The sequence below is a fragment of the Centrocercus urophasianus genome, unplaced genomic scaffold, assembly GCF_019232065.1.
Source record: "Centrocercus urophasianus isolate 14NV4802_14NV808 unplaced genomic scaffold, USGS_Curo_1.0 seq_22, whole genome shotgun sequence".
NCBI classification, from domain to species: Eukaryota; Metazoa; Chordata; class Aves; order Galliformes; family Phasianidae; genus Centrocercus; species Centrocercus urophasianus.
The window spans coordinates 18,657,596-18,683,944 of record NW_024884778.1 but is presented as its reverse complement, the minus strand read 5'-3'; the positions used below and the strand labels follow the sequence as shown (position 1 = coordinate 18,683,944).

Genomic DNA, 26,349 nt, shown 5'->3' with positions numbered 1-26,349 from the left:
GGCGTTTGTGATTCCTTCTCTTTCATTTTTAAGGCAGTGTGCCTTAGCGGCGCTGAACGACGTCCGGCAGTACCTCAGCGAAGAGAATGGGCACGTGGCTGTAAGTGTCTTGATGAAGATGAGTTCTTGAACTGTTTCTCTACAAACCAGGGTCTGTCCTGGGCAACGCGCAGTGAGTGATTCCGGTGTCTCTGTGGTCTGTCAGATTGTCTTCTGTGATGACTGTGTGTTAGATCTGCCCTGTTGCTGCAGTGAAAGGAGGGCTGAAGTTCAGGGTGATGGTTATACTGTGCAGTCACATTTGAGGGGTTAGCAGGGGACAGGGTTATACGAAGAGAACCATTTCCCTTCTCCACCCTATGCAACATACTGCTAAACGCTGCCTGGGTCTCTTTTGGCTGCACTTTTTTGTTTGTTGGGTTTTTTTTGTTTTTGTTTTAATTTGGTAGTGTTTCAAGTGAAAAGATTTATTGAGCAGAAAGCACCCTAGGTATTGCTTGGCTGCTGTGTTATTGATAGCGGAGTGATCTCTGAAGACAGCAAGAAAAACTCAAGGTACATCATGGTATATCTGAGTATGTGATGACAGAACGCAAAATGCAAGTTCTGGGAGGTCGCCTTTATCTTGTGGTGTGGTGAAATGCTGCAATGCTCAGAGCTGAAGGTGTTTTTTTAAAGATTGCTACATATTTTCTTGCAACCAGCAGGCAGGGTTTAGTGGCCTTGCTGGTATTCTGCTGATAGTTTTACCCTAGCATTTTCAGTAACACTGATTTCAGCATCTTTTTGTCCGTACTGCAGGATTGATACAAAACTAATGCTGTATGGGCCAGGAGATTCTGTCCTGTGTCTGTCTCTTACTGTCTGACCACAGACTGCAAATTCAGAGTTGCCTTTCTGTGTATTCCATGGAAATGTAACGCGTCCATTTGGGATCTCCTTTGGTCAGACTGAGCACAACCTGGAATCAGATGCTGAGTTTCTTTTTATGGTTGTTTAGGTTGGTTTATTTGTTTTCAGGGAATGGCAGTGTTCTGACTTAAAAGGAAGTGGATTGGAGGAAAGGGAAAGTGTTTTCATGGCTTTCCTTCACACTGAGACTTGGAACCCTTGTATTTATTGTCCCTGACACAGTGCTTTCCACAGGCTGTTATGCTTTAATTCCTCTCTCTTTCTCTGTAACCATTTGTAGGTCTTTGATGCTACGAACACAACTCGAGAACGCAGAGAAACCATTTACAAATTTGGTGAAGAAAATGGATACAAGGTGAGTCAAAAGCAGAAGAGCTCTGAGCTCGTGCCTGGCCGAGCAGGGCAGTGCCATTTTGCTCCCCTTGCCTTGTCTGCACTGAGTTAACAAGTGTACCGTGGCAGGCAGCTGCTGCTAGATGTGTAGTCAGTGGTGTGTGTTGTGTCCCTGAGCACTGTTTGTGATGCAGAGTCACCTCATCTTCGTTTTCCTTATCCTTAATGTTGCAGTGTTAGGAACTAATCTCTGCAATGCTTTGCTTGTGTCATCCTGGATGTGTAATTCTCAGCCTACTGTTAGCAAAAACTATTTACATGGTGGTTCTTAGTGCAGGTGAGATTTTTCCTGCAGAAAGACATAAGGAAATGCGTGTAGTTCTGTGTAAGCCAAAGGCTTCCAGCTTTCTGCCTTCTGTCCAGGGTTGCTTTGTGTTTAGCTGTTCTCCAGTAACCTTCCCTTTGCCCTAGCTTTGCATCTCCATATGCCTTTAAGACAGCCAAACAAACCTAGTGAGGCTGCCCCATTACTTGAAATGTTCCTACTTTATTCTTTCAGAAGCATTAGTTAATTTTTGCATGGCTGAACCTGCATTCTCCCCATTTATTTCTCACTCTTTCATGCTAATTTTTTTTCATTCCAAAATTGTTCCACATTGTTGTGGAAAACGGTGTAAAGCTTCAGGAAACAGCAGACCAGCAGTTTTTGCTGAGTAGGTCTGGAGAAACGGGATGCCTGAGCGAGGGAAGGGAAGTGTAAGGCAGGCTCTGATAGAGAAGGGTTAGCATGGAGCTGCTCAGGCTGCTGACTGTGCGTGTTGGTGTCCAGAGGCATTTCAATTCAGCTGCTTTCTTCCTTCTTTCTGTTCATGTGGCTTCCTGTTGGGATTGAAGACGTTTTTTGTTGAGTCAGTGTGTGTCGATCCAGAGGTCATTGCTGCAAACATTGTGGTGAGTACAGGAGAGTTGGCTTTAACTTCCTGAAATCACGAGATTGTAGAGTATCTCAGTATTTCTGGAGGCACATTATGAGAACTTCCAGTCATGAAAGCCATTAGTTGCTATTAATGAAACAGTTTGCCTTTATTTTCTCATCTACACGTTTAACTCAGAAGTTAAATTTGTTAAAAATTAGCTCTTAATTAGAATACACGTAGAGCAGTATCTGCAGAAAAAGAGCTTTTGTGTCATGTTCATCCTCCCCCATTTGTTTAAACCTACATTGGAAAGGGAAGGTAACCCATGCACTGCTCTCTCGTTCCTGTTTTGAACAGCAAGTGAAGCTGGGTAGTCCTGACTACGTTGACTGTAGTAATGATGAAGCAACAGAAGACTTCATGAAAAGAATAGAGTGCTACAAGAACTCATATGAGACGTTAGATGAAAATCTTGACAAGTAAGTGCAGCACTGTGATCACAGCTGGATTACATGAAGTTGTTCCATCAGGGGACGGGCGATCCTGTGTTGGGGTGAAGGCTTTCTGGCTGTGCTTTTCATAGCTTGAGCTCTGTTTCTGCAGGTAAGCTAGAATGTGAGGGATAACTGCCTTACATTTTGTTCTGGGACAGTGCTCCTCTGATTTTTTCCTACTTGAGAATGGTGTGATTCTTCTGGGATGGAGCCAACGCTTTATAAATTGTTCCAGATGAGCCATAGTGTTTTGTTGTTGTTTGTTTTTGTTTTGTTTTTGTTTTAATGGATAGGGAGACCCGACTGATTTGTAAACATAAATTACTTTGTTGATGTGGTGAGGATATGTTTTTATCACATCAGTCTTAAAAATGTGACTTCTTACTTTATTTACCTTTGCAAATAATCCTGTACGTGTAGCCTATGAGAAACTTTCATACCGGGATCATTTCCTTTCTTGCCACAGCACTGAATTGTTCTTCATTAACTTTTGGTGACTGAAAGTAAGGTAGGGATGAATCAAGTGAAAAGGAACCAGGATTTCATTCTGAGCCACACTCGTGTCAGACCTCCTGGTTGGTTTCAGGTTCAGGGCTATAAGGAAGGCTGAGCTACGTTTTAATGTAATTGAGTGGGAACAATGTAAAGCTGATGCAGTCGGATCAGCTCATGCATGAAACATCTGTGATGGACCTAGTGGTTGTGGCCATGTGGAACAGCAGTGGCTGACTTCACAGAATGCAGTTGAAGGTGAGGTGATGGTACCTGCTTCTCACCGCCTCCATTTGGCTTCATTGTAAAGTGTTTTGGTTTATTATGGTGCTTGAAGAAAAGGGTGGTTATTTTCAGTCTGTTAGGCTTTTATTGTCCTTTACGGATGCTGCTCTGAGATGAGAAAGGACAAAGAGGAGTGAAAACTGAAATTATAACCTCTGTGGTGCAGGGGGAGTAGAATTCATCTGGTGCTTCCAGATGACTGCTTTGTTTCTGTCATCATTTGAGGATGGGCCTGTGGTACTGACGGTTATTCCAGGGGTAACTGAGGGTTACTCTGTTGCTGTGGCTCATTGCCCCTTTGTTTTATTCTACCAGAAACTATGTGGGATCTTATTGTTTTTTCTTGTTGTTTGCTCATGAAAGGGATCTTTCTTACATTAAAATTATGGATGTTGGAAGGAGTTACCTTGTGAACAGAGTGATGGATCACATCCAGAGCCGGATTGTCTACTACCTCATGAACATCCATGTGACCCCTCGGTCAATCTACCTCTGTCGACATGGAGAAAGTGAACTCAATCTGAAGGGGAGAATAGGAGGGGATCCTGGGCTGTCTGTCAGGGGGAAAGAAGTAAGTCAGTCCTTCCAGAGCAAGGTGGCTTTGGTTTTATTTACATTTGTGCACGTGTGTGTGGTTTGTGCTGCCTTATTACGGCTTTTGGCTCTGCATCCCTTCACTCTTCATGTCTTAAAGGATTTCTTAGCTGTGTATGTGGGTAGTGGGAACTGAACGGGGACACTTTGTGTGTTGTGCTTGGGTAGAAGCTCTTTTGTTATTGATTGGAATTTCTCTTTCTCCTAGAGCACAAAGCAGTTGTCAGGGAGGCTTTAATTTTGATTGTAGTTTTGTAAAATCCTGCCTTGTTGGCCGACCTGTGAAGCTCACAAGTTAAAAGTGAAGGAAAAATTCCTAAAGGTGAAAGAGGGGATGGCAGAATAAATGACTTCCTTTTACTCCTCTCCCTCCCTCCAGGGTTTCCCCTTGGCTTAACAGAACATGCTTTTAGCAAAAGCCTTGACAGAGCCGTGTGGCAAAGTTATAATGAGCTTGCAGGGGCTAAAGCTTGTGGCTTCCAATTTGACACAGTATGTTGCTTCTGAGCCCTCATCCAATATCTCATGGCTTTCCTTGCAGTTTGCCAAGAGCTTGGCACAGTTTATTAATGAGCAAAACATCAAGGATCTGAAGGTTTGGACCAGCCAGATGAAAAGGACGATTCAAACTGCTGAAGCTTTGGGAGTGCCTTACGAGCAGTGGAAGGTTTTGAATGAGATAGATGCAGTAAGTTCTTTTCTGAATGTCTGAAAGGTTGCTTTGTTTGCTGGGGATGCAGGAAACATCATCTGGTAACGATGTGCTTTTTAGGTGATAGAAAGTCAACTGGGGGGTGGATTTGGTTGCTAGAAAATTGCGATTCTTTCCTGTTAAATGTTTTATTAAAATTTAAGAATCATTAATTTAAGAATTGTCATAGCTCTGGTTTGTCTTTCCTAGTAAACCATCCCTCAGGAGAAGAAACAGTGCCAAGAGATTGTTATTAGTAGGTGGGGGTTGGAAGGGAGAGGAAAAAACCAGAAGAAAAAACAAAAAAGCGTTGCTGGTTGGCAGCACCCAGCTGCACCTGTAGCACAGGGCTGCTGTAGGTAACACAGCCCATGCGATGGCCCTGCTGCCAACGTGTGTAGCTTCACTCCTGCTGGCTTAATGATTCATGCAGTAATTTAGTGATTGATTCCACCAGTGTCTGGGTCCAGCTAAGTGTCCTGTTCATTGTGCCTAAAGATTCTCTCTCTTAATTGTCAGAGTGAGGGAAAAAAAAAAAAAAAAAGTGTTAAGTTATATTTACACATGATTTTACTGTTAAGTGATATCTGCTTTTTGCACTGTTGGGAATGGGCACGTTGTCATTACTTTTGTTACCTGTAGGGAGTGTGTGAAGAAATGACATATGAAGAAATACAGGAAAATTACCCTCTTGAGTTTGCACTGAGAGACCAGGACAAATACAGATACAGATACCCTAAAGGAGAGGTATGCTGCTTTCTTTTCTCCCAGGGTGACTGACTTCCTCATCGTCTCTAATACAGGCATGCTGACTTCATTAAAGAATTTTTCTTTCCCAAAAAAGTTGTGCTCTCCTCCATTGGAAGTCACATAGGAGCATTTAAGGACTGATTCTGGCAACCTGGTCTGATGGTTGGCGACCCTGCACACAGCAGGGGGTTTGAAACTAGATGATCACTGTGGTCCTTTTCAACCCAGGCCATTCTATGATTCCAGTCCGTTTCGTTTGATTCAGACCTTGGAAAAATAATAGATTGGGAAAACCAGTTGAGGTATTTGATTTTGTAAGCGTTGATTTTATGCTGGTCCTGCAGTGATGTAACAGGAAAACTGATTGCAAGGCTTCAGCACACTGCCTGTGCAAACGTGCTGCAGGATTGCCTTTATTCATTGCTGTTGTCAGTAATGGTTATTTTGCATTCAGTTCTGGATGAAAAGCTGCAGAAATCCATAGCCATATGGATGGGTCTCTCACTTCAATAAACTCCTTGCCTCTGGGAAAATAACTTGCCGGCAGCTTCTCTAGAGCAAAGCCATCACAGTGGAGCAGCTAGCAGCTGCCACATGGCCTGTGTGCTGGCGCTGAAGGCTGCGGATCGGGGCAGCAGGGCAGGCAGGTAATTGCAGCAGCTGCTCCACACCCTCAGTGATAATGAGGAACTGGAGCTCCGAGGTCGTCTTTGCCCAGCAGTCAAAAGTAATCGCTGTGATAAGAGCAGCCTTCTCACAGGTGTGACCTCTGTCTCACTAATGAAGCAGCCATTAAGCTGCAAAGTTCTCCTAATCCATTTGAACAAGAAGCATTTGTTTTTCTGATGGAAGCCTCCTCTCGGATGGGGAATCACCCTGTTGGTCACAAGCAGCTCTGCAGGCAGGGCCAGCCGTGGTGTGAGCCTTCACCTGTGTGCTTGCTGACATTCTGAATGAAATCCGGGGGTTTTGTGGAAAATCTTGAATGTAATGTCTAACTTAATAAAGCTCTTCCACCAAGGAGATTTTTTTTCAGTACATCTGCTCTTTGATACAGGGAGGATCCAATTGGTGGCTTTTAATTTAAGGAAAATTATTACTCCAGTGGTTGGCAGTGTCCCAGTGTAACATTTAATGTGAAGTTAGGGTACACACTGTATATATGTTTACCTGTGAAGTTTTCCCTTTTTAATGGTCTGTTATTTTTTTTCCTTCCTGCTCTGCTTCCCTCCCAGTCCTACGAAGACCTTGTCCAGAGGCTGGAGCCAGTAATTATGGAGCTTGAAAGGCAGGAAAACGTGCTTGTCATTTGTCACCAAGCTGTCATGCGCTGTTTGCTCGCGTATTTTCTTGACAAGCCTGCTGGTAAGTTTTCCTTCATGTGTTACAAGTGGTCTGCTTTACTAAGACACTGAAAATCTGCTGATAAAGGTTCAAAGCAGAGACTTCAGCCACCCTCTGATGATACAGGAACTTGTGCTGGGCAAATACGTGTTCTCATATTTGATCTATTCATGTGACCTGATGGGTGATTTTACTGAGCTGCCTCTCACCTGAAATGCTGTAGTGTTTGTTTTTCTCCTTTGTTTAGTAGCATATCTGTTGTATGCAAGGAATGAAATAGGTCCAGTGTCAGATGGACTTAAAGTGCTTGGTCTGGCACTTAATAGAAGAGTTAAAATGTCTGTTTATCTGTATGTCGTGTATAATCCAGTGTTTGATTTCTCAGAACAACTGCCTTACCTGAAGTGCCCACTGCACACTGTCTTAAAGCTAACCCCAGTGGCTTATGGTAAGTAGTGTTTCCAAAAAGTCTGAATGCAGCATTGCCAATGTCTGTGTTGCCTGTAAAGGTCGTGCAGTATTTAACTTAAAATGTTTATTTTGGTATAAAAAAGAATGAAACAGGCTTGACCCTGTGTGTGTGTGTGTGTGTGTGTGTGTGTGTGTGTGTGTGTGTGACCATACAGCCTTGTTAGAATCCACGAATCCTTTAATTTTTGTTTGCTTTGTGTTATGCCAAAAAATGTGTTTTTAGTGTGAAGACCCTGAAACTGCCAGTGATTGAAATGCTAATGGATGGTTTTCTTGAGTTTTTGGTTCATATGCTATTTGAATGATTTTTCTGGCAACTCCTGCCACTTTGCTCTAGTCCTGCAAGATCTCACTTTTCATGGATGTGCTTGAAGATCTTGCTTGTTAGAAGACGAGCAGACTTAATTACATGTAGGTTTACCATCTTATGAAGGGTGTTATCTGTATACCCTTCAAATATCTGTGCTCTGTTTTCCTGAAATATTTGCTCCTGAACCTTCACACCACCACATGAACATTCCTCGTTTGTTTTGCTGGCATGTTTCTTAGCAGCTGTTCTTAGTGCTGAGCTGATACCAAATCACAGATCAGAAGATTACAGACCAGGAGGAGTAACTGCACAATTTACCCAGGAAACAGATGGCCAAAGAAGGTTGAGTTATTCTTGGAAAAGTCAAAGCTGCCTTTGATTATCAGCATCGAAAAATAGCAGTGTAGAAACGTACTTTGGTTTGGTTTTAGACTCAGATGAAGTAGAGGCAGAGTAACGAGCTGCTGTGCTAGGAGAGTCAGAAGAGGTTTTGTCACTGCATTGTGGTTATGCCCTGCAGTAAGAGCTGTGCTGACATCTGGTGTTCCCAGCCTCGCATGACACGCTGCAGGTTGGGAAATGGAGTTGTAGGATGAAACAATAAGAACAAGGAGAACTTCTTAAAGATAAGGTCAGGTTTTGGAACCTGGCTTCTCAGCTTGGTGCTCACGGGCTGTTTCCACACTTGAAGGTTTGTGTGGTGGTGGTGGTGTGGTTTGGTTTTGGTTGGTTTGCTTTTGTGGGAAGTTTGGTGACTTTGTTGGGAAGCTTGAAGAGGGCCTCATTTCATGGAATCACAGGGTGGTTTGGTTGGAAGGGACCTCTAAGATCACATAGTTCCAACCCCCTGCTGTAGGCAGGGATGCCACCCATAGCCCAGGTTGCTCACAGCCCCATCCAGCCTGGCCTGGAGAGCTTCCAGGGAGGGGGCAGCCCACCCTCGCTGGGCAGGATGGTTACTGGCACACCAAATGAGAATGGAGAAGTGGTGTAAAGGGCTTTCCTTGGCCTTTTGCCTTCACTGAAGGAAGGATAAAGACATTTTGGTCAACCTGCTTCCTAGAATTTGACCATCTCAAAGTACAAGGGCTGTGTAAAACACTTGTGAACTGCCACCTCTATAGAATTATTTCAAGCTGAGGCCTCCCTGGCAGCCGGGGGGGGGCAGGGTGCGTGGCTGGATGTGGCGTGTTCCGCTCCTTTCAGCTAACCACGTTCTGGGGACGCATCTCCCTCAGGGGTTTGCTCTTCCTGGCACTGGAGGCTTGTGGTGTCTGATCTTCAGATGGGGAATTGTTGTGGCCTGACAGCTGGGTGTCAGCCAGCAGTGTGTGCACAGAGGGGCTGGAGGACTGGCAAACGGTTTGGGAGCATGCAGGAGAGAGAAGCTGCACCTTGCTGTAGGTATGGACCAGTAATTAAAAAACAGTTAGGAGTGTGCATGTCAGCAATTAGCTGTGGAGAAACTGAGTGCCTCTGGTTTCTGTTGACTGCAGGACAGTTTTTCTCAGAGACTGATCTCAGCTCTGGGTAAGCAGTCCTTAGCAATGGCCGGCATCAGAGATCAGTGTGACTGCAGGGATGACGTGCATGGATCTATCAACAGGAGGATGACTGGGGTACTGTGCCAGTGTGAGAAATGCACTTTTCCCTCCTAAAATCTTTTTTCTTGTCTGATATTTCCCTGAGCGTTGACCCTCCTGCGCTGTTTGCTCACCGTGTTTGTGACAAACGAAGTTTCTCAGACTCTGCTTTGCAGGGAAAGGCAAATATTTGCCATATTCCTTTGTGTCATTCTTTGGAAAGTGCAGTGGCTTTCTGAGGAAAGGCTCAGGTTGCCTTTTTGTGGCACACAACAAGCTTATGGAGCGTTAGGAATTTAGGAAGTATGTGAACAGGAAGCTCTGAAAACTGGATTTGCTGTTTGTGGCAGATGCTGGGCTCTGTTGTGTGCAGTGTGTCAGAGGAACGTCACAGGGCTGCGTAGGGTGGCTGTGTAAAAGTGCTGGTGTGAGATCTGACTGCATTTGGCAATTTGATGCTGTTTCAGTACAAGTTCCCACAGCATATTGAGTAATTATAATTTGCTAAGTGGGTCAGCTTGTTCTGCCCATGTGACGTGTAGTTGTGTCTTCTCAACATTCGCACTTCTCTGGAATCATTTATTTATTTCTCTATTGTGAATGGAAATTCCCCTCCAGAAGGAGGGCATGGCATTCCCCTCCATTTGGGCATGAAAGTTTCGTTTCTGCTTTGCACACATGGAGGAATGGGGCTTATTAATGACATGAAGTGGAATCATTTCCGCATTTTAAAAAATGAGCAGCATTTGTCTTCTGTACTGTTCTGCAACCCCATTAAGTCTGTGATGTTTAAACACAACACAAAATTACAGCAATCTTCTTGATGGGATGCTTTTCTTGGTGTGTGTTGGAAGATGAGAATTTGTGTTACAAAAAATAATGATAAAGCAATGGTGAGACTAGGAGATGGGTTGTCAGATTGAGAACAGTGTTCATCCTGGTGGAATGCATTCATTTCAGTAGCTTTAGCTGTTCTGAACTTGGGGAACTCTGGCATGAATCAGAAGAGGGAAGCGATTCTCCTTCACAAACTCGAAATCCAAATCGTAGATCAGGTTGCAACTCTAAATTGCATCCGTACCATGACTTCATTTTTCCAAGCAGCCCAATTCTAAAAATGTGTTTTTTATCAACAGGATGTAAAGTAGAATCTATATTTCTGAATGTCGAAGCTGTAAACACACACAGAGACAAACCCGAGGTAAGAATGTTTTTTGTGTGGTTTTTTTTTTGACTGAGAGAACTTGACATAATGTTCTGATCTGTGTCCTTGTGGTTAGAAGTGATTCTGTAACTGCTGACTATATTCAATCTTGCACATCAGGCTTTTCAAGGGTGGAAAAATACTTCTACAGAGCACAGTGTCCATCTAAAAACTGCATGAAGTTTTTCAGTGTTGTCATTCAGCAGCAGCAGAGCGCGGGCACAAAATATTCAGTTAGGAATGCCATCCTTATTTTGGAGAGAGCCAGTAATGAAGTGATAATCCTCTTCTGGGACATCAGAGCCATCAGCTGTTTCGTCACTGAGATCCATGCTGTGTGCTTTGCAGAGTGTTTGGAGGCTGAGGAGGGCTCTCAGGGTTCAGCAAAACAACGGGGAAAGGGAGTGAAGTGAGCTTGGGAAATCTCTGTGGAGATGGGAAGGCAGGCTGTGACAGTTTGTACTCTCCCTGTGTGGGCTTTTGGAAGTCCCTTTCAAAGGTTTTCTAGTTCAAGTTCCCCATTGCTGCGTTATGGAAGTTACATACAGTGTGTCGTGATTAAAATGTTCTGGTTCCCTTGCAGGTCCTCGTGCTGATGGCACTGAGAATGGCAGTGGTTCCTTGCTGAGGCTGAGAGCCATGCCTTGTAGTGAATCAAAAGTCAGTTTGGATAATGTGAGGAAAAAATGCTGTGGTGGTTTTCAGAACAAGAGCTTACAGTGAGGAGGAATATAAAGATAAATGTGTGCTGTCACAAGACACAAAGCACTTCGCTGATATGCGGGCACCCATTTGTGGCAGTTGTGCAGAAGTGTTGGAAGGGTCTGCAAAGATGTTTTAATGACTCAGGCACTGAGTTCTGGAAATCCTGACTTTTGGCCATTCATAGTCAAGATATTTCCATCAGGCAGTCACATTTCCTTTCTTCCTTTTCTCCTTTATCTTCTGTGTCCTAGTTTGGCCTGCTAGGTTTGGGAAATCCATTCTCATTTCATGGTGCCTTAAAGCACGGTGAGAATAAGTGAGACTGTCTTGGAGCAAGTGTTACTGTTACATGTGTTGAATTATGTAGCTCAGTTTAACACGTACAGTTTGTCTGATTAAATACTGGTGCTGAATTTACAGCTTGCTGAAGTTCCTTGGGAATTACTGTTGGAAATACCGCTTGATGTTAATTTAGGAGGAAAGCTGTGCATGCGGTTGGGCAGTGATGTGGTGATGCTGGAAGTGGTGGGTGAGCATTTCAGGTGCACGCAGGATTGTGCAGACAGTGGCACTGCTGCCTGGACACAGACACAAAGCTGTTTGGTTTAGAAAGAAACCAGATGGATACAACCAATAAGGAAAAGAGCAGAGATGTGCTTGGGGTTCTTCCACAAAAGCGTTCGTCCCTGCCCTCCAAAGAAACCCAAACTGGTGCAGGATGGGTGGTGATCCGTTGTGCCTTAGTGTAACTGGTGAAGGGCTGAGCTGGTCCTGTCTGCGTTTGGATGTTGCTCAGAGGGCTGTGGATGTTTCAAAAGCTTTCATCTCCACAACCGACAAAAGTGCTGATTGTTTCTGCTAAGTGAATTCTTCAAATACTCTGTTGAAGGCAAAGCATTTAATTAAGCGTCGCGTCACAGATTTCAACACCACTCAACAAAGAGGCCGTGATGAAGAATTGCCTGCTGTGCTGTTCTGTGCTCCCACAAGGAATTTGTAGCCCTGCCTGCAGGACAGTGTGCTCCTTATCTGCTGCAGCTGAAGAGATGTACTTTCACCCTGCTGCAAAGTACTGCAGTATTTGTTCATGGTGTCTGCAGAGCTCATTGTGTGTGGGTGATTTGTCTCGAGTGGACTGAAGCCTTGTGTTTGTCGGCACTGCAGTGGCTGACCTTCTCAGATGAAGGAGTTCAGCCTGCACTGAATACAAATCAGGGGCATTGCTTGAGCTATTGCTCAGCTCCTCTTTTTGGTTGGAAAACGAGCGCTGGGTAAAAAGAAGCTGTGTGCTTCTGCCTTAGGTGGTGGGCACGGGGAGGAGTGCTATTTTCAGCAAGAGATCCAAATCCCCATTCACCTTTCCTTTTTGAGGGGGGAGATGAGCTATTTATTATTGACTTTGCTTAGCACAGGGTGAAAGGCATAAAGCCTGAAGAACGCGTTAAGAGAGCTGGCAAGGTATTGTAAAATGGGCCACGTTTTTAATCCGCGCGTTAGAAATGCGCTCAGCACAGTTCTCACCATCTGCAGTCGTGGCTGAAAGGAGAGCACGGGGCAGCGCTGTGGCAGGCCGGGCTCCTGAGGCTTGTTCAGCAGTCAGCTGCGCTTCCTTGCGTGGCAGGCAGCAGAAGGTACACGAGATTGGTGGCTTTGGTCTTACTGCTGCGTGATAAATGCTCTCCTCTGTATTTCTGTTGCTACACAGAACGTAGACATTTCCCGACGTCCCGAGGAAGCCCTCGTAACGGTCCCTGCTCATCAGTGAAGGCCGTGTCCCAACCAACCGTCCAGCTTGGGTGCCATTTTCATCTGCTGCTTCAAAATAAATTGAAATACTAATTATTCCAATCGCCTTGAAAGAAAAAGTAACGATGTAAAAACAGGGATGTAAAAACGCCAAAGGCAACAGTTCAGAGCCTGGAGTGAATCTTTGTACAGTGCGTGGCTTGAGAGAATGATCACAATAAAACCGTACTGCCCTGCTTCGTTTATTGCAGATGAGTTGTTGAACAGTAATCAGCTGTCACTGGAGCATTGTTTCTATACATTGCTGTAATGTAAAGATGCTGCAGCATTGACTCCCAAAGCTGTTGAGAACAGCCAGTAAGCATTTAATGTCAGCTGAAGGGGGTTTGTCTATGAAAGCTGTGAGGCACACGATAAGTTTGTTCTCTGGGCACCACTGTTATCTGTTCCAGTGCCCCTGGGAGCAGTTGGAGTGCTCTGTTGCACCAAATAACAATTTGCAGTTGCTGTGCAGCCTTAATCCTGCTGGTCTGCAGTGCTGGAGCTCAGCTTGTGCTCACCAGTGGAGAATAGTGCAAGTATTGCCACAACTGCCACTGAAGGTACAGGAATGTGTGTAAGTGCTTTCAGTGTGCAGCTTCCCTTAGCAGCTGTTGTGCATTAACCAGCCTTGGGAGCAGAAGTGACTTTCCATTCCTTTCAATGAGAAACCAAGAGTGGAACAATAGATGGTGTTGCTCTGCTGAAACGGGCTGCTGTGTGAGCACCTGGTGCTGCCCTGCTGGCTCTGTGGAGCACGCAGGTCAGTCTCTGCTGGGAGAGATGCCGAGCCATGCAGGGAGCAGAAGGCAGTTATTTGCTGGTTGGGCTGTGGCTTGCCCTGCAAGGCATGAAAACGGGAGGCTTTTCTTCCTGCCGAAGGAGCGTGATCTCAGAAGAGCAGGATGCAGCTGAACTTGGTTCCACCAAAAGCTCTCACGTGCTGGACAGACTGCAGTCCGTTTGCAGCACGCCGTCCCACGTCGGCTCCGGCCCTGCTGGTGGGCTGGGCTGGGGGAGCTGGGATCCTCCGTGTGGTGACCGTGATGTCAGTGGTGTTGTCACCTCTCACAGTTTGTGCTGTGAGAAATATTGTGCCATGGAACTTTTGGTGAAGATGAAATCTGTGCAGGCTTCTGTTGCAGAAAAACAGAGTTTTATGGAGGTGGGATTTAAAAGCAGTTTTGCCCCCTGGGGGGGATTTCCCATTACATCACATTACTGATGGCCTCCCTGTATGGATTTCTTGGCCTGGTGCTGCAGGGGAGGTGGTGATGACAGGTCTGTGTGCAGCTCCCCAGGAGGAGGTTGGCTGGAAGGAGGGCTTCCTTTGCACTGTGCTCTTCATCCCTCTGTTCATGTGCCCGTTCTTCAGCTGTGGGTGATCCTTACAAACCGCATCTGCCTCAGCATTCCTCGTGGCTCCTGCACAGTTCGGAACCTCCATCCCCAGCTGGGCCCCTTATGCAAAGTCTTCCAGCTTTCGTGTGAAGATCACAAGTGGAGGAACAAAGCTGAGCACTGAAATGGCAGTGGTCTCGGTGCACAGCACTTGTGTGGAGAGGCTCTGCCACTGTTGTGCCTTGAGGAGCCCAGGGAGCACAGCAGTATGAGTAGGAGCAGCAAATGCCTGGGTGCTATTCCTGCAGGCCCTCTGCAGCTTTGGACCGTGACATCAAGTCAGCTGGAGCCGCCCAGCACACACCATTCAGAACTCAGAAACTCAGGGTTTCCAAGACCACATAAAATATCCGTAAAGAAGATAAAAGCTCAAACTGACCAGAGGAGATGCAGCACCATTCTGCTGCAGCCTTTATTTCCCCGTGCCCATGGTTGCTGTGGCAATGAGAATGGTGCCAGCTGCACTAATTAGATGTAAGGTGATTGCTGTGAGCAGGAATTCATTTACCATTAAGGGGATGATATTCCCTTTCTGGTCTTTCAGCTTCGTGTCTCATTTGTCTGATAAGCCCCAAGGTTTATTTATTAGACTTTGTAGTGTCTCTTCCACATGGCAGTTCCCTGTGCTTTGCTTCCACGGTGTTTTCCCCTTCACCTTTGTTCAGACTGAAGGATTGAATGCTTACAGCTTTGCCTATTGGCATTCCCTCTGTCTCAGCTGGTGGGATGCAGTTTTTGCCTGGCAGTCCTGATTTCAGTTAAGTAGAGGTGGCTTTTCCTTGTCTTGGCCACGTTGTTTCCTCTGTTTCATGCTGTAGCTGTTAGTTCTGGTTGCTCTTAATTTCCAGTGCTTCCATTTCTGCACATTGATGCTCCATTTTGAGCTCCATTTAATTTTCTTTGAATCAGCAGCAGATGCTTCGTTTAGATGTTAGCCAATCTTCTCACATTGCTTGTGGAGACATCTCCACATTCTTGAGGAGTTTTTGGGTATGTTACATCAATTGCTAAGAAAATACAGACGAGACAAATGCCAGCACAGTGGGTGTCTCTGTTGTGGTCAGGAGGAGAGCACCTTGCCAAGTCCTCACGCTCCTGGATGCTGGTGCCATTTCTGTGTCTCCAGAAGGAAGGCTGCCCTGCGGAGCTTCTTCCTGGCACAGGAGTGTGGTTTTCTCCTTCAAAGAGAGCAGCTGGGTGCTCTGCAGCTCTCGTGTGCCCGTGCTGTGGTTGTGGTGGCTGGTGCTGATGTACCCAGAGGGTGAGAAAAGAAAGGGCTGATGTTGGTACAAGGAGTGTTAGTAAGGGCAGAAATAACGTGGGTGTGCTTGATCCCCCAAATCCAGTCTAGTACTGCTTCTTTATCCTTTCTTTTCTGGAAGAGTGACGGAGTGTCCCAGCACCATCGGCTGGGGGTGGCTCACTGTGCTGTAGGTGCACTCTGGCTGGTGGGGCGGTGCGTGCTGTGTATGAGGCTCTGCTTCCTTCAGCTGGACTGGAGAGACGTGCTTGGAAGGAAAAGGCCAAGCAGCAGGGCTGTAAAACCATGAGAATGTTACCTGATATCAGTGTGACATCTGCCAACGTGCCTACGAGTCCCACACTTCACATTACCAGTCTTCTGGGAGATATTTCATCTGCCAGTGACTAGGCTGCCTACCAGGACCAGAACTGGCAGGCATTAAGGAATCAGTTCCAAAAGCAAGCTAGGCACAAAGGAGAGATGGCTTTCCCTCCATCCCAGTTTTGTCCTTTTTGTGTGGCTGATGATCTTTGCTGCGCGGTGTTATTTTTCTCTTGCACTGCGTGTGAAATGCTGGATGTGATTAGTAGATAGAAACAGTGATTAGAATTAAAATAAATAAATAAAAATTAAGTGGAACAATGTGACACAAACATAGCATGCAGAAACCAGTTGTCCAAAAGCGATTGTCCCAGCAGAGGTGCTGTAACCTGTGCCATTGAGAGGCTTTCCGAGTGCCCTGCCTTGCTCTGGGCTTTGGTTTCCCAGCCTTGGTTTCATTCCCAGCCTGGGACCCCTCCTCCTGTCCCTGTGCTTTCCAGACGCGCTGCGGCAGTGAACATCAGAAGTTGCACAGTGTCTGTCTTGTGCGAGCACTGCGAGTTGAGCAGAGCGGTGGCCGACGGGGTGACTCATGCCTTCAAGTACTTTCTGTGTTTAAATTTGCAGAATGTAGGCGTGGACCGGTCGAGAGAAGAAGCCTTGAGGACAGTACCCAACCACCTATAGCTGCGGCTCCGGAGGCAGCAGCCCTTCCTCCAGCACCTGAGCACGGAGCGGCAGCTCGGCCCTGAGAACGGTGAAGGCGTCACTGGGCGGCGGGCAGAGCGCAGCTCCCCTCCGCCTTCAGACGTTCCCAGTGTGGTTCAGCTTCTTTGGAGAACAGCTGTAGTTGTGGTTAACTCCTGGTAGTGGTAAAAAGAGATCCGTGCTGACGGAGTCCAGTTGGTTGTAGACTTCTGTACGTAAAGTTGTGCTGTTTCAGTGGCTTTTAGTGTTCATCTGTGGATACTGCAAGATGGTTAATTGCCCGTGTCAGTTTTACTGTCAGATTTTAACTAGACTTTACTTTCTTTAAGTAAGTGTTTTTCTAAGAATTTCTCTTATTTCTACTGTGAATCATTGCCTAGAATTACGGAGAGGCTTATTTAACACAGACAGAATCCTGCGTTTAGAGCATTGGAGGCTTCGTGTTGCAAATCTACTTTCAATCAGAAAGCTCATCAGCAATGCTAGCTTCTGTCTCACTGTGATCTTGGGTTTGCCCAAAGACGCTGAAGTTGTTATGAGAGGGGAAGACTTTCCCCTGGGAAAACAAAACGATTCCAGTGAGTTTCACCACCTGATAGATCCTGTGCTTGAGTGGGGTTGTGACATTTTCCAGGGGCGGCTGTAGCGTGGAGCACTGTGGAGGGCAGAGCTTGAAGTAATGGCTGTGGGATGTGAGTGGGGGGCAGCAGCCTGGGCAATGAGAGCGGGCAGAGCAGTGCCTGTGTGTGCGTGGCTGCAGGACGGCCTGGCAGCTGTTTGACCGCCAGCTGGGGAAGGGCTCAGGATTTAGAGGCTGCAGGAGCTGCTTTTCTTTTTAGCACTGTGATTTGGAGGCAGTTTTGGGATGAATTTCAACACGTATGTTTCTCTTTATAGCCACATCTAACACATACATCAGGAAACAGTACAGAAAGGTGAGGTGGCATTTCAACTTTCTTATAGCTCATGCGAGAAAACATCAGGTAAATTGTGAAACTTGTCATGTGGCCTGCATGCCTTTTTGTCTTTTAATTGTTGTTGTTTTTAAGCAACCTCTTCGTTGCTATTCTGTAGTTCTCTGTGAAACTCCAGTGCTACAAATGGGCTTCTCTATGTCTGTTGAGGGGACGACCTCCTAAGTACTAAACTGCTTTGCATTCGGTGTGTTACCCTCAGCTGCTGTGAGCTGCCAGCACTGTGCTGGCTTTGTCCAGGAAGGAGGACTGCCTTGTTGTTGATGGACGGTGCTTTTTCTTTTTGTTTGGTTGTTTGTTTGTTAAATCTTTATTCTTAAGGACTTCAAGTGACCGAACCTTTACCGCAAAAGGCAGCAGAACTCAGTTCAATCCCTGTGTGAAATACTGGGTCCTCATAACATCGTCTTGCAGGCTGGGGATGCGCCGCCTTCTGTTCATGCAGGACTTGTAAGATGCTGTGCTGCTGTCGTGGTTTGTTTTAATAAGCTGATGTCAGCGAGCTGCTCCGTGCTGGAAGTAAGCCATATCACATCACTGGGTTCCACTGCAGAAGAGGAAAGGGGAGGCACGAGGTGACCAGGAACACTTGCTGTGAGCGCTGCTGGCTCGAGCTGTGTGTGTCTCAGCCCTTTCTTCATTCAGCTGTGTTCTTAGCTTTGTGTGAGGAGCGCCGCACGGTGCTGCTTAACTTATTGATAGAAACCAAGGCCATCTTTGTGCAAAACGCACAGAACGCTTCCCCTCTCTGATTTTGTGTTCTTTGCTTGGGAAAGCAGGGCTCTTCTCTGCTGTGACCGGAGCTGTTCCACAGCTCCTCCTTGAGATGTGTGCCCCTGGGGCTGGGGAAGCAGGGGGCTGCGCCTCTGAGGAGCGTGGTGGAAGGAGAGGTTCCCCCCAGCGAGAGGTGAGCTGCAGGCTGCTCTTTCCTCCCCCTCTCTGTTTGACCTCTCTGCCCTTTCGGAGGTGCTGTATGATTCCTCAAAGCTGAATGTTTTTCGTACAGTAGGTATTTTTATAGCCTGCTTTTGAATATACTGTGTTTTACTAAGTGGGTGTTGAGTTAAAAAAAAAATATAATAATAATTAAAAAAAAGGTTGTATAGGAGTGTAAATAAACTGTTATGCTGATACTTGAAGAGAAAAAAGTTATGAAGTTGTCTGTGGGACTTTAGGTACTAAATCATCAACTGCATCCACCCCTTTCTAGCTGGTGAGAGCCAGTGTAGACAGTGAATGTAAGCATGCAGCGAGCTGCATTCTGCCTGCTGTGTGACTTCTGTCTGGGAGGCGCTGGGGAGGACTGCAGTGCACCAGCAGTGCCCTGAGCAGCTGTCCATGTCCTGCACTCTTTCTGCCACGCAGCCCTGACTGAATCAGCACAGGGAGGTAAAAACCCTCGTCCTGGTTGTGTAGTACTTGTGTCTGTTCCGCTGCCTTCTGATTAATGCACTCGCTAGCTCAGATGCAGACTTCTGAATGAGATTAAACTACCTGTTCTTACGTTGTTGGCCTTCATCGTTGTAATCTTTCAGACCAATGTAATTGTTTGACATTTGATCCAAGCAATAAAGATCAAATGTTACACCCTGCACTGCTGTGTTTTTTCCATGGCTAGTGCAGCAGTGGAAGCGCTGGGGAGCAGTTCTTCTTTTAGGTGAGAATGTGAAGATTTGCCCAAGGGAGCAGGAAGGTAAGACTGTTAACTCTTCCTTTGCATTTTGGTATTTTAAGGTCTGAATCAAGCTTAATACTACACTGGTCTTGCATCTTCTTCCACCTGCTACCTTCTGGCACATATTTGCACATACAGTTGAGGTGGCATGAAAATTCCAGAGGCAAAGTGAGAATTAAGTGATTGAGGGCAGCACCACTGGTTGAGGGGCACGGTGCTGCACAGCTCAAGAACAAAGCAGCTGCTTGCCCTCCTTTAGAGCAGCCCCTGCAGCCTGGCACACAGCAGGGAGGGGAACTGCTGGCAGCAGCTTTGCAGTTGCACAGCACTGCCTGGCTGTGCTGCAGAAATGAAAGTCAGCAGGAGTTCCTGCAACACACAGGTTTTTAAAAAGTCCTTTCAGGGGAGGAAATGAGTTTGTTTCTTATGTTTTCCTAGTAAAGATGAAGGCATTTATTAACTGTCAGAGCCAAGAATGTGCAGCTAATGAATTGCAGTATGGGCTGCTGGGTGTGGGCCTCAGTGCCCAGAGCAGCACTGCCCTGCTGCCTCCACCAGCTGCAGGCTGTTAGTTCCTCATTTCAGATAATTCTAGAAGTTTTTCTTATCTTTGTAAGTGAAAAAGACTTGAAAATGATTATCATTTTCTACTGTGGATTAATTACAACCGGAGTTTAATTGGGTATTCGTCCACGAGAAAGAAATCAAAGTGAGGAACGAAAGTTTAATGTAACTTTCTTTGAAGTGAGGACAAAAGAACCAAGGCTCAAACACATTTTTTTAAAAAGACATCTTCCATTCTCCAATGTCTTGAGCAAAATATACAGCACATTTATATATATATATATATATATATATATTTATAAAACATAACTACATTCAAGTAACCAAACAATTTACATTTTCCCAAACAGAGAAAATAGTGCACACGATTCACATACCTCACACCCGGCCATGCATAAAGGAACACTGCCAGTACAGCAGCAGTTACACGTGATCACCCACACTACTGAGCTGCTGTGCTGAAGTACTGACACATCACTGGAACACAGCACGGAGCACTGCGCTTTTCTGCTCCTAGCATTTGGAAGTCTGGCTCTGTTCGGACTATTTTTCTAAGATCTGTTCAAATTTAGGGTTGGTGAAGGAGAAGCCATCGAACGCAGACTGATCCATGGAGTCGATCAGGTTTTTGTCACTGTAGGAGAGCTTTGGCTTCTCATTCAGAAATTCTCTGTCAAAGTTGTTGTAGTCACTCGCTGACTTCTGTTAAATAGAGAAGGAATGACAGTTTGGGGCAGGGCTGCAAACCCGGCTTCCAGAGCAACTTCCCAAACCGCACTCTGGGTTCAGTGAAAAAAAATTCTTTGCCTATTTTAAACAATACCACAACTTACACCTGGGCAGCTACAGATTGGTGGTTGGAAACAAACAGCTCTGTGTTGCTTTGAACAAAGAACCACCTGGATTCATGATGAAGTTTCACTTAATGACCCAAGGATCCTCCACTGCCGCAAGCAGTGCAGTCACATTTAAGCCCACAGATATTTTTAAATTCCTGAAAGCATTTAAGGTCTGCGTTCATTCAGAGAAAGACCTGATGCTGTCCTCCAGCTGTCTGTGTCTGGATAAAACTAACATTTGTGCATGTTTCCCAAGAATTCCCAGAATTTCCCAGCATTGCCCTCAGAAATACTGAAGGCCATCTTTCACTTTCTGAACCTTCAAAGCTTAAAGTTTGCAGGACTCTTAAACTTCCACAGTGCCTTCTATGTTAATGCCTCCCACTCGTAAGTGGAACAATTCCTGCACCAAGTATATAAGGACATTTTAAGAAGACAGCTTAATCTCTAGATCATTTATCTGTACCTGCACCAGGGTCAAGGAAAACCGATCTCAATTTTTAGCTCAGATGAAGCATCAAGAGTCTGTGGTGATGCAGACTAAAAGCAGTTTGTTCTTTACACACTCCTCCTTTTAGATAACACCAGGCACATGCACTGCAACCAGCTTTAATATCAGTGTGAAGAACATCCTTCTGCCCAGCTGGAGACTCTCATAATATGAGTTTGGAGCAGCAGAGGTATGTAGTATTGGTGCACACTGGCATAGGGACCAGCTGAGCAGCCCAAAGTTTATTGGTTCTTTGCCAACATGGCAACACAGCAGAGAAAAGCCCAGCAGTGCCAGCAGTAGTGCTAACATCAAGGCATGGAAAACATTCACTTCTCCACTGATCTAAAGATTTAAGAAGGGTGGACTTCAGAACTATCAACTGATTTTTCCTGAAGGCTGGAGTGGTAAATAGGCTTCTTGAGGTCATATACGAAGGTGGTCTTAAAAGGAAGATTTCAGACTGCAAAGCATTCCAGGTTTCAGGAAAAATTACAGTAAGTAAGAATGCTTGAAGCAAGTTAGAGAAACCACCCGTGACTCCTATATATGGGCATTTGCAATAGTGCCAAGAAACAAAGAATCACCCACATACCACTTTTGGCTTGAAAGGAGGATCTACCTCCCTCTTCTCTAGGGTCATCCAGTTGATGGTTTTGAAGAAAGGATGAGCTCTGATATTCCCAGTGACACCAAGCCTTCTTGTTGGATCTCTTTCAAATAGCTGCAAGACAAGATAACCAATGATGTCTCCCATGTGCTAAGAAGGTAGGTGGCACTGGAAGAAGTAATGGGTGTGCTGCTGAAGCGAAGCTGCTAACGGTGAACAGGCTTGACTACTAACCTCCATTGGCTTTCAATTTGTAAAAGTTATCTGCTAGCTGATAAGCAGCTCCTTTGAAAAAGCTGAGATTTCAGGGAATCGTGGAATCTTTTGAGTTGGAAGGGACATTTAAAGGCATCCCTTCCTCCTCCTGTAGTGAGCAGGGGCACCCACAGCTCCATCGGTGCTCAGAGCCCCATCCAGCCTGACCTTGAATGTCCCCAGGAATGGGGCACCACCACTTCTCAACAACAAACAAAAAACAAACAAAAACTAAAAAATCCTCCTTCCTAATATCTCGTCTAAATCTCCCCTCTTTTAGTTTGAAACCATTTCCCCTTTTCCTGTCACAACAGACCCAGCTGAAGAGTCTGTCCCCTTCTTTCTTACAGCCCCTTTGGGTACTGACAGGCTGCTCTCAGCTCTCCCCGCAGCCTTCTCTTCTCCATGATGCACAGCCCCAGCTCTCAGCCTGTCCTGTATGGGGCTCACAGGGAACACCCCCCTATTTGCAAGAAATACGCTATGCTGACCCACTCCAGGATAATCCAACTTACCTTTTCTAATATATCTTTTGATTCCTTGGTAATCCAGCGTGGGTAGTGAGGGGTGTCCATGCGGATCGACTCAAACAACTCATCTTCATCATCCCCATGGAAAGGGGACTGCCCAATGAGCATCTCGTACAGCAGGACCCCAAATGACCACCAGTCCACAGAGAATGTGTACTTCAAGCCTTGCAGAATCTTGTTCCATGAAAAGAGTACAGGGGAAGAAACGTGACTAATTAGCAAAAGGCAGAAGTGCGTGCCAAAAAACCAGAAGTGTGAGTTTAAGAGGAATCTTTAATAACGAGCTTATCTGGGGAGGTGGAAAAATCCAGCTGTCTGACAGGACTGCTGACACTGTAGCACTATGCTCAGCTGCTGCCTGGAAGCTCAGAGGACACAACTTTGCTCTCATTCTCAAGTTTTCTCCATTAACTTTAAATGCCACATTCTTGGAACCATCTACTCTGGTTTCATTACAAAGTAATAAACAGGGAATGGAGGAACACACAACAATGAAAGCAGATTATTAACCAACAGACTTTGACATTTATTGCTTTTAATAGCTAACCACCTTATCTGACTATCATGCAACTCAGATAAGAAACCAGCCCTGAACACAAGGAATTTAACTGTGAGAGTCTCCTCAGAAGCCGTTTTTGCTTTGAATTTTGGCTGTTTACATGGGTGCATATCTGCACACATTTTGCAGGAGCCCTGCATGTAAGGCAAAAGGGAAAGCTATAGATTTTCAGCAACTGAAAAATTTACATTTTAAAAGAAAAAAATCGGGGTTTTGTAAAGTGTAGATAGAGAACACTTACAAACGTTATGAGCCTTCCACAGAACAGCTCAGATTTAATGTTTTTCTTATGCTAATTAGAGTACTTTGTTTTTCAAACAGTTTTGAACTGCTTTTCTTAAGAGGGAAGAATAACCACAGAGGCCACTCAAAGGTGGGTGCGTTAAATCCACTGCAGCAGTGTGTGGCACTGATGGACTCACCTCTGGAGCAATGTAGTCTGGGGTCCCACAGAAAGTGCTTGCCTTGTTCTCACCAACTACATTTTCTTTGCACATTCCAAAATCAGCTATTTTGATGTGGCCTTCTTTATCAAGCATAACATTGTCCAATTTTAGGTCTCTGCAAAAGGGGGATAAAAGAAAAACAGCATGTTTGAAACACGAGTGAATCATTTTTGGATTCAGATGTATGCGTGTTCCTCCTGGCTAAGAACAGCCTTCCCTACACCACACAAAGAGGCTTTTCAAAGAAATAATCATCCATCAACACAGCATCTACGAGTAGTAATTCCTGTACTTTGAAGATGGTAGGCAGAGAGGAAGACTTCTCCTCAGAGTAAGAAGGAGGCTGAGGTGTCCATACAAAGTGATCATAAAATCCTCACCATGCTTCCATGTCCAGAACCACTCAGTGCTTCGGTTGCCTCTGAAGGAGGTGTGAGTTAATGCCTCACCACTAACAGCAGTGCTGCACCGACTGGGAAACTCAGAGGAAAAGCTGTCGGATGCCAGGAGTGTTTGGCACAAGCACCAATGTTCGAAGCCTGCCCAATTTTAGTACCATCTGTGCCTTGTTCCTAGTCACAGCACAAGGTACTTTGCGTGCTGTGGCCCACTGTCTGTGACATGCCCTCTTGGTGCCTTTTCTCAGAACTGCACTCCTCACACAGCAAGAGCCTTTTTTAACAGCAGTTTCCAAAAGCTACATTCCCTCCCTTTGACTGCAATGTGTTTTCTGTCCATCTGGCTGCAAAAGCACATACCGAGGAGAGCAGGCTGGAGAGAAATCATGCAGCCCTTCTGCTTACCAAGACTTGAGCAGATTTTACATGAGAACAGGGCAGTCTTTTCTCTCCAGGAGCTTAAGCTTACATTATCAGCTACTTACACTGCCACAAGGGTGAGCTGCAGGATGAACCAGAGGAGTGAGCTGCAGTAGGAACCAAGAGCCCCTGCTCAAATGCAAAGCACTGTAAATCCTTCTGTGTTTGGGCTGTTTACCCGAGTAAGTTTCTGAGACAGGGAAAGCTCACTGTAACGTAAGGCACTGCTCTTATCTAGCTGCAAGTTCTAAAATCATCTGCAGGGGTGAGAGGGGTTCACTCATGTGCATCACCTACCTAAAACGGCTCCAGTTGGGTTCTGTGATTACATTGGTCAACTTCCTATGTGTGATGGGGAAGAAAAGTGCCTTTGGTTTTGCTGATGTCCTGTTGGTAAATGGTACTGTTTCTCTGAAAATATTCCATACTCTGAAATCTCCCTGTAGGAGCACTAATTTAATGTAGGGACATTTATAAGCAGGCCTGGAAATGCTCTACAAAATCTGGGATGGAAAGATTTCCTGCTGATAACAGCACGCTCCAACAGGTGTGTCCTTACAGCAGTAAAGGGAGAAGGTCACTACTGGGCATCTCTGCACGTACCTAAGGCCATGCACAACTTGCTCTCAAACACACAGAAGTTGTCTGCTAGAGATAAGAGCTGCCTGAACAGGCAGCTACCAAACAGTGCTTCAGAGACTTAGGATCCCTTGTCATGTGGATATGTACAGTACAAAGCATCTGATGAGCATCTGGTTCCTGATGTTTGCACCTGGTGAGGCAGAAGCATCGATCCTGTGGCTTCACATAGACGGCAAAAGCAGACGACTTTCAACCTCTGTGATTCCACAGGGCTGGCAGGAACTGACACCCACAGGGACCCTCACCACTGCACTGAACTGGAAAGACTCGTGATTTGAAGGGACAGTTTAAAAATAACAGACAAAATTGCTTTTGTGTAACGTAAATAACATTCCATCATTCTGGTTGCCAAGGAAAAGACACAAAGATACAGAATTCATCTCAGGCATCTTAATGCCCTTGGAATAACATCAAATGTCTGACAGAAAGGCTTTACTTGTTACATCAATCAGTAACTCAAAGAGGCATGAAATGTTAAGGCATTTCCTAGTTCCCACGCTGGAACTGGATGGCACTCACCTATAAATAATGCCTTTGCTGTGAAGAAACTGTAGCCCACATAAAATTTCAGCTCCATAAAACCTGAAAAAACCAAAACGCCTTTCAGTTTGTCTTTCCCAGTTAAAACATGAGACAATGCAGCTGGCCAAAAGACCTAACATAAAGCTTCATGAAGTGAGAAGTGTTATACGTTCCTTTACATACTCAGAAGGAGCAAAGCAATGTTTAATGTTAGGCCTGTATTTATACAGATGGATGTTATAATCTGCGAGTTAACCTTCACCACACAGCTGTGATGCCAAACAGTGGGGACAGCAACTTGCTTTAATTCTCTTTCATTGTGGAATGCTGTCCCTTTTCTACTCTCTAATAGTTCAGCATGTATTTATAGAGAAATATGCAACAGTCTTTGAAATGCAGTTACTGGGATTAATACAGCTTAATACAGCACTGCACGGGGGGTGATGGGGCTCTAAAGGCTACATGTGAGACAGACCTCAATACCTATATCCTTCTATGCTTGGCCAATTGCAGCACAGGCTGAAAAGAAGCACTGCTTCTGTTTCAAAAAGGAGGTGATAATCCAGGATACCAAGGAAAACATTTAAGGAATGCTTTCTCTTCCCCCAAGAATGTATGCCTTTAATCCAGTGAGCATTTCCTCAGTACAACATGCACTAACACCAGGCATTTTCTTGTCCAGTTATACAATAGCACTGGTGCTTCTGGGTACCCCATGCTGTTACATTTAAGATTCTCCCATTCAATGACACAATTACAGGCATTCTGCTGGGTGAGGTAGTTAAAAACTGACCTAATAGTTACAGTTGGGGTAATACGATATTTTTGCATCTTTTAAAGTCTTCAGCTCCAGTTATCTTTGCCATAAGTTACTGACAGAAT

The 26,349-nt window shown here is 45.4% G+C and overlaps 2 protein-coding genes across 21 annotated transcripts in view; one reads left to right on the top strand and one right to left on the bottom strand.

Moving 5' to 3' along the window:
* LOC122162735 (6-phosphofructo-2-kinase/fructose-2,6-bisphosphatase 4) overlaps nucleotides 1-19,111 on the top strand; it is a 43,720-nt gene extending 24,609 nt beyond the window's left edge. For 9 of the 15 annotated variants that reach the window (XM_042823340.1, XM_042823348.1, XM_042823352.1 and 6 more), the window contains 11 exons: nucleotides 34-100; nucleotides 1,193-1,267; nucleotides 2,140-2,196; nucleotides 2,520-2,641; nucleotides 3,797-4,004; nucleotides 4,569-4,715; nucleotides 5,361-5,465; nucleotides 6,704-6,833; nucleotides 7,198-7,260; nucleotides 10,313-10,377; nucleotides 16,463-19,111. In XM_042823340.1, coding sequence (XP_042679274.1) covers nucleotides 34-100; nucleotides 1,193-1,267; nucleotides 2,140-2,196; nucleotides 2,520-2,641; nucleotides 3,797-4,004; nucleotides 4,569-4,715; nucleotides 5,361-5,465; nucleotides 6,704-6,833; nucleotides 7,198-7,260; nucleotides 10,313-10,377; nucleotides 16,463-16,522 — 1,099 coding nt within the window. In that variant the 3' untranslated portion in view covers nucleotides 16,523-19,111. The other 6 variants (XM_042823338.1, XM_042823339.1, XM_042823342.1 and 3 more) reach the window with 6 other exon arrangements.
* A 790-nt stretch (nucleotides 19,112-19,901) lies between these two features.
* The window catches only part of PRKCD (protein kinase C delta), a 61,194-nt gene continuing 54,746 nt past the window's right edge, over nucleotides 19,902-26,349 (bottom strand). For all 6 annotated transcript variants that reach the window (XM_042823332.1, XM_042823329.1, XM_042823333.1 and 3 more), the window contains 5 exons: nucleotides 25,465-25,527; nucleotides 23,462-23,600; nucleotides 22,466-22,654; nucleotides 21,681-21,809; nucleotides 19,902-20,458 (listed from right to left, as the gene is read on the bottom strand). In XM_042823332.1, the coding sequence (XP_042679266.1) occupies nucleotides 20,300-20,458; nucleotides 21,681-21,809; nucleotides 22,466-22,654; nucleotides 23,462-23,600; nucleotides 25,465-25,527 (679 nt within the window). In that variant the 3' untranslated portion in view covers nucleotides 19,902-20,299. The remainder of the gene's footprint in view (nucleotides 20,459-21,680; nucleotides 21,810-22,465; nucleotides 22,655-23,461; nucleotides 23,601-25,464; nucleotides 25,528-26,349) is intronic.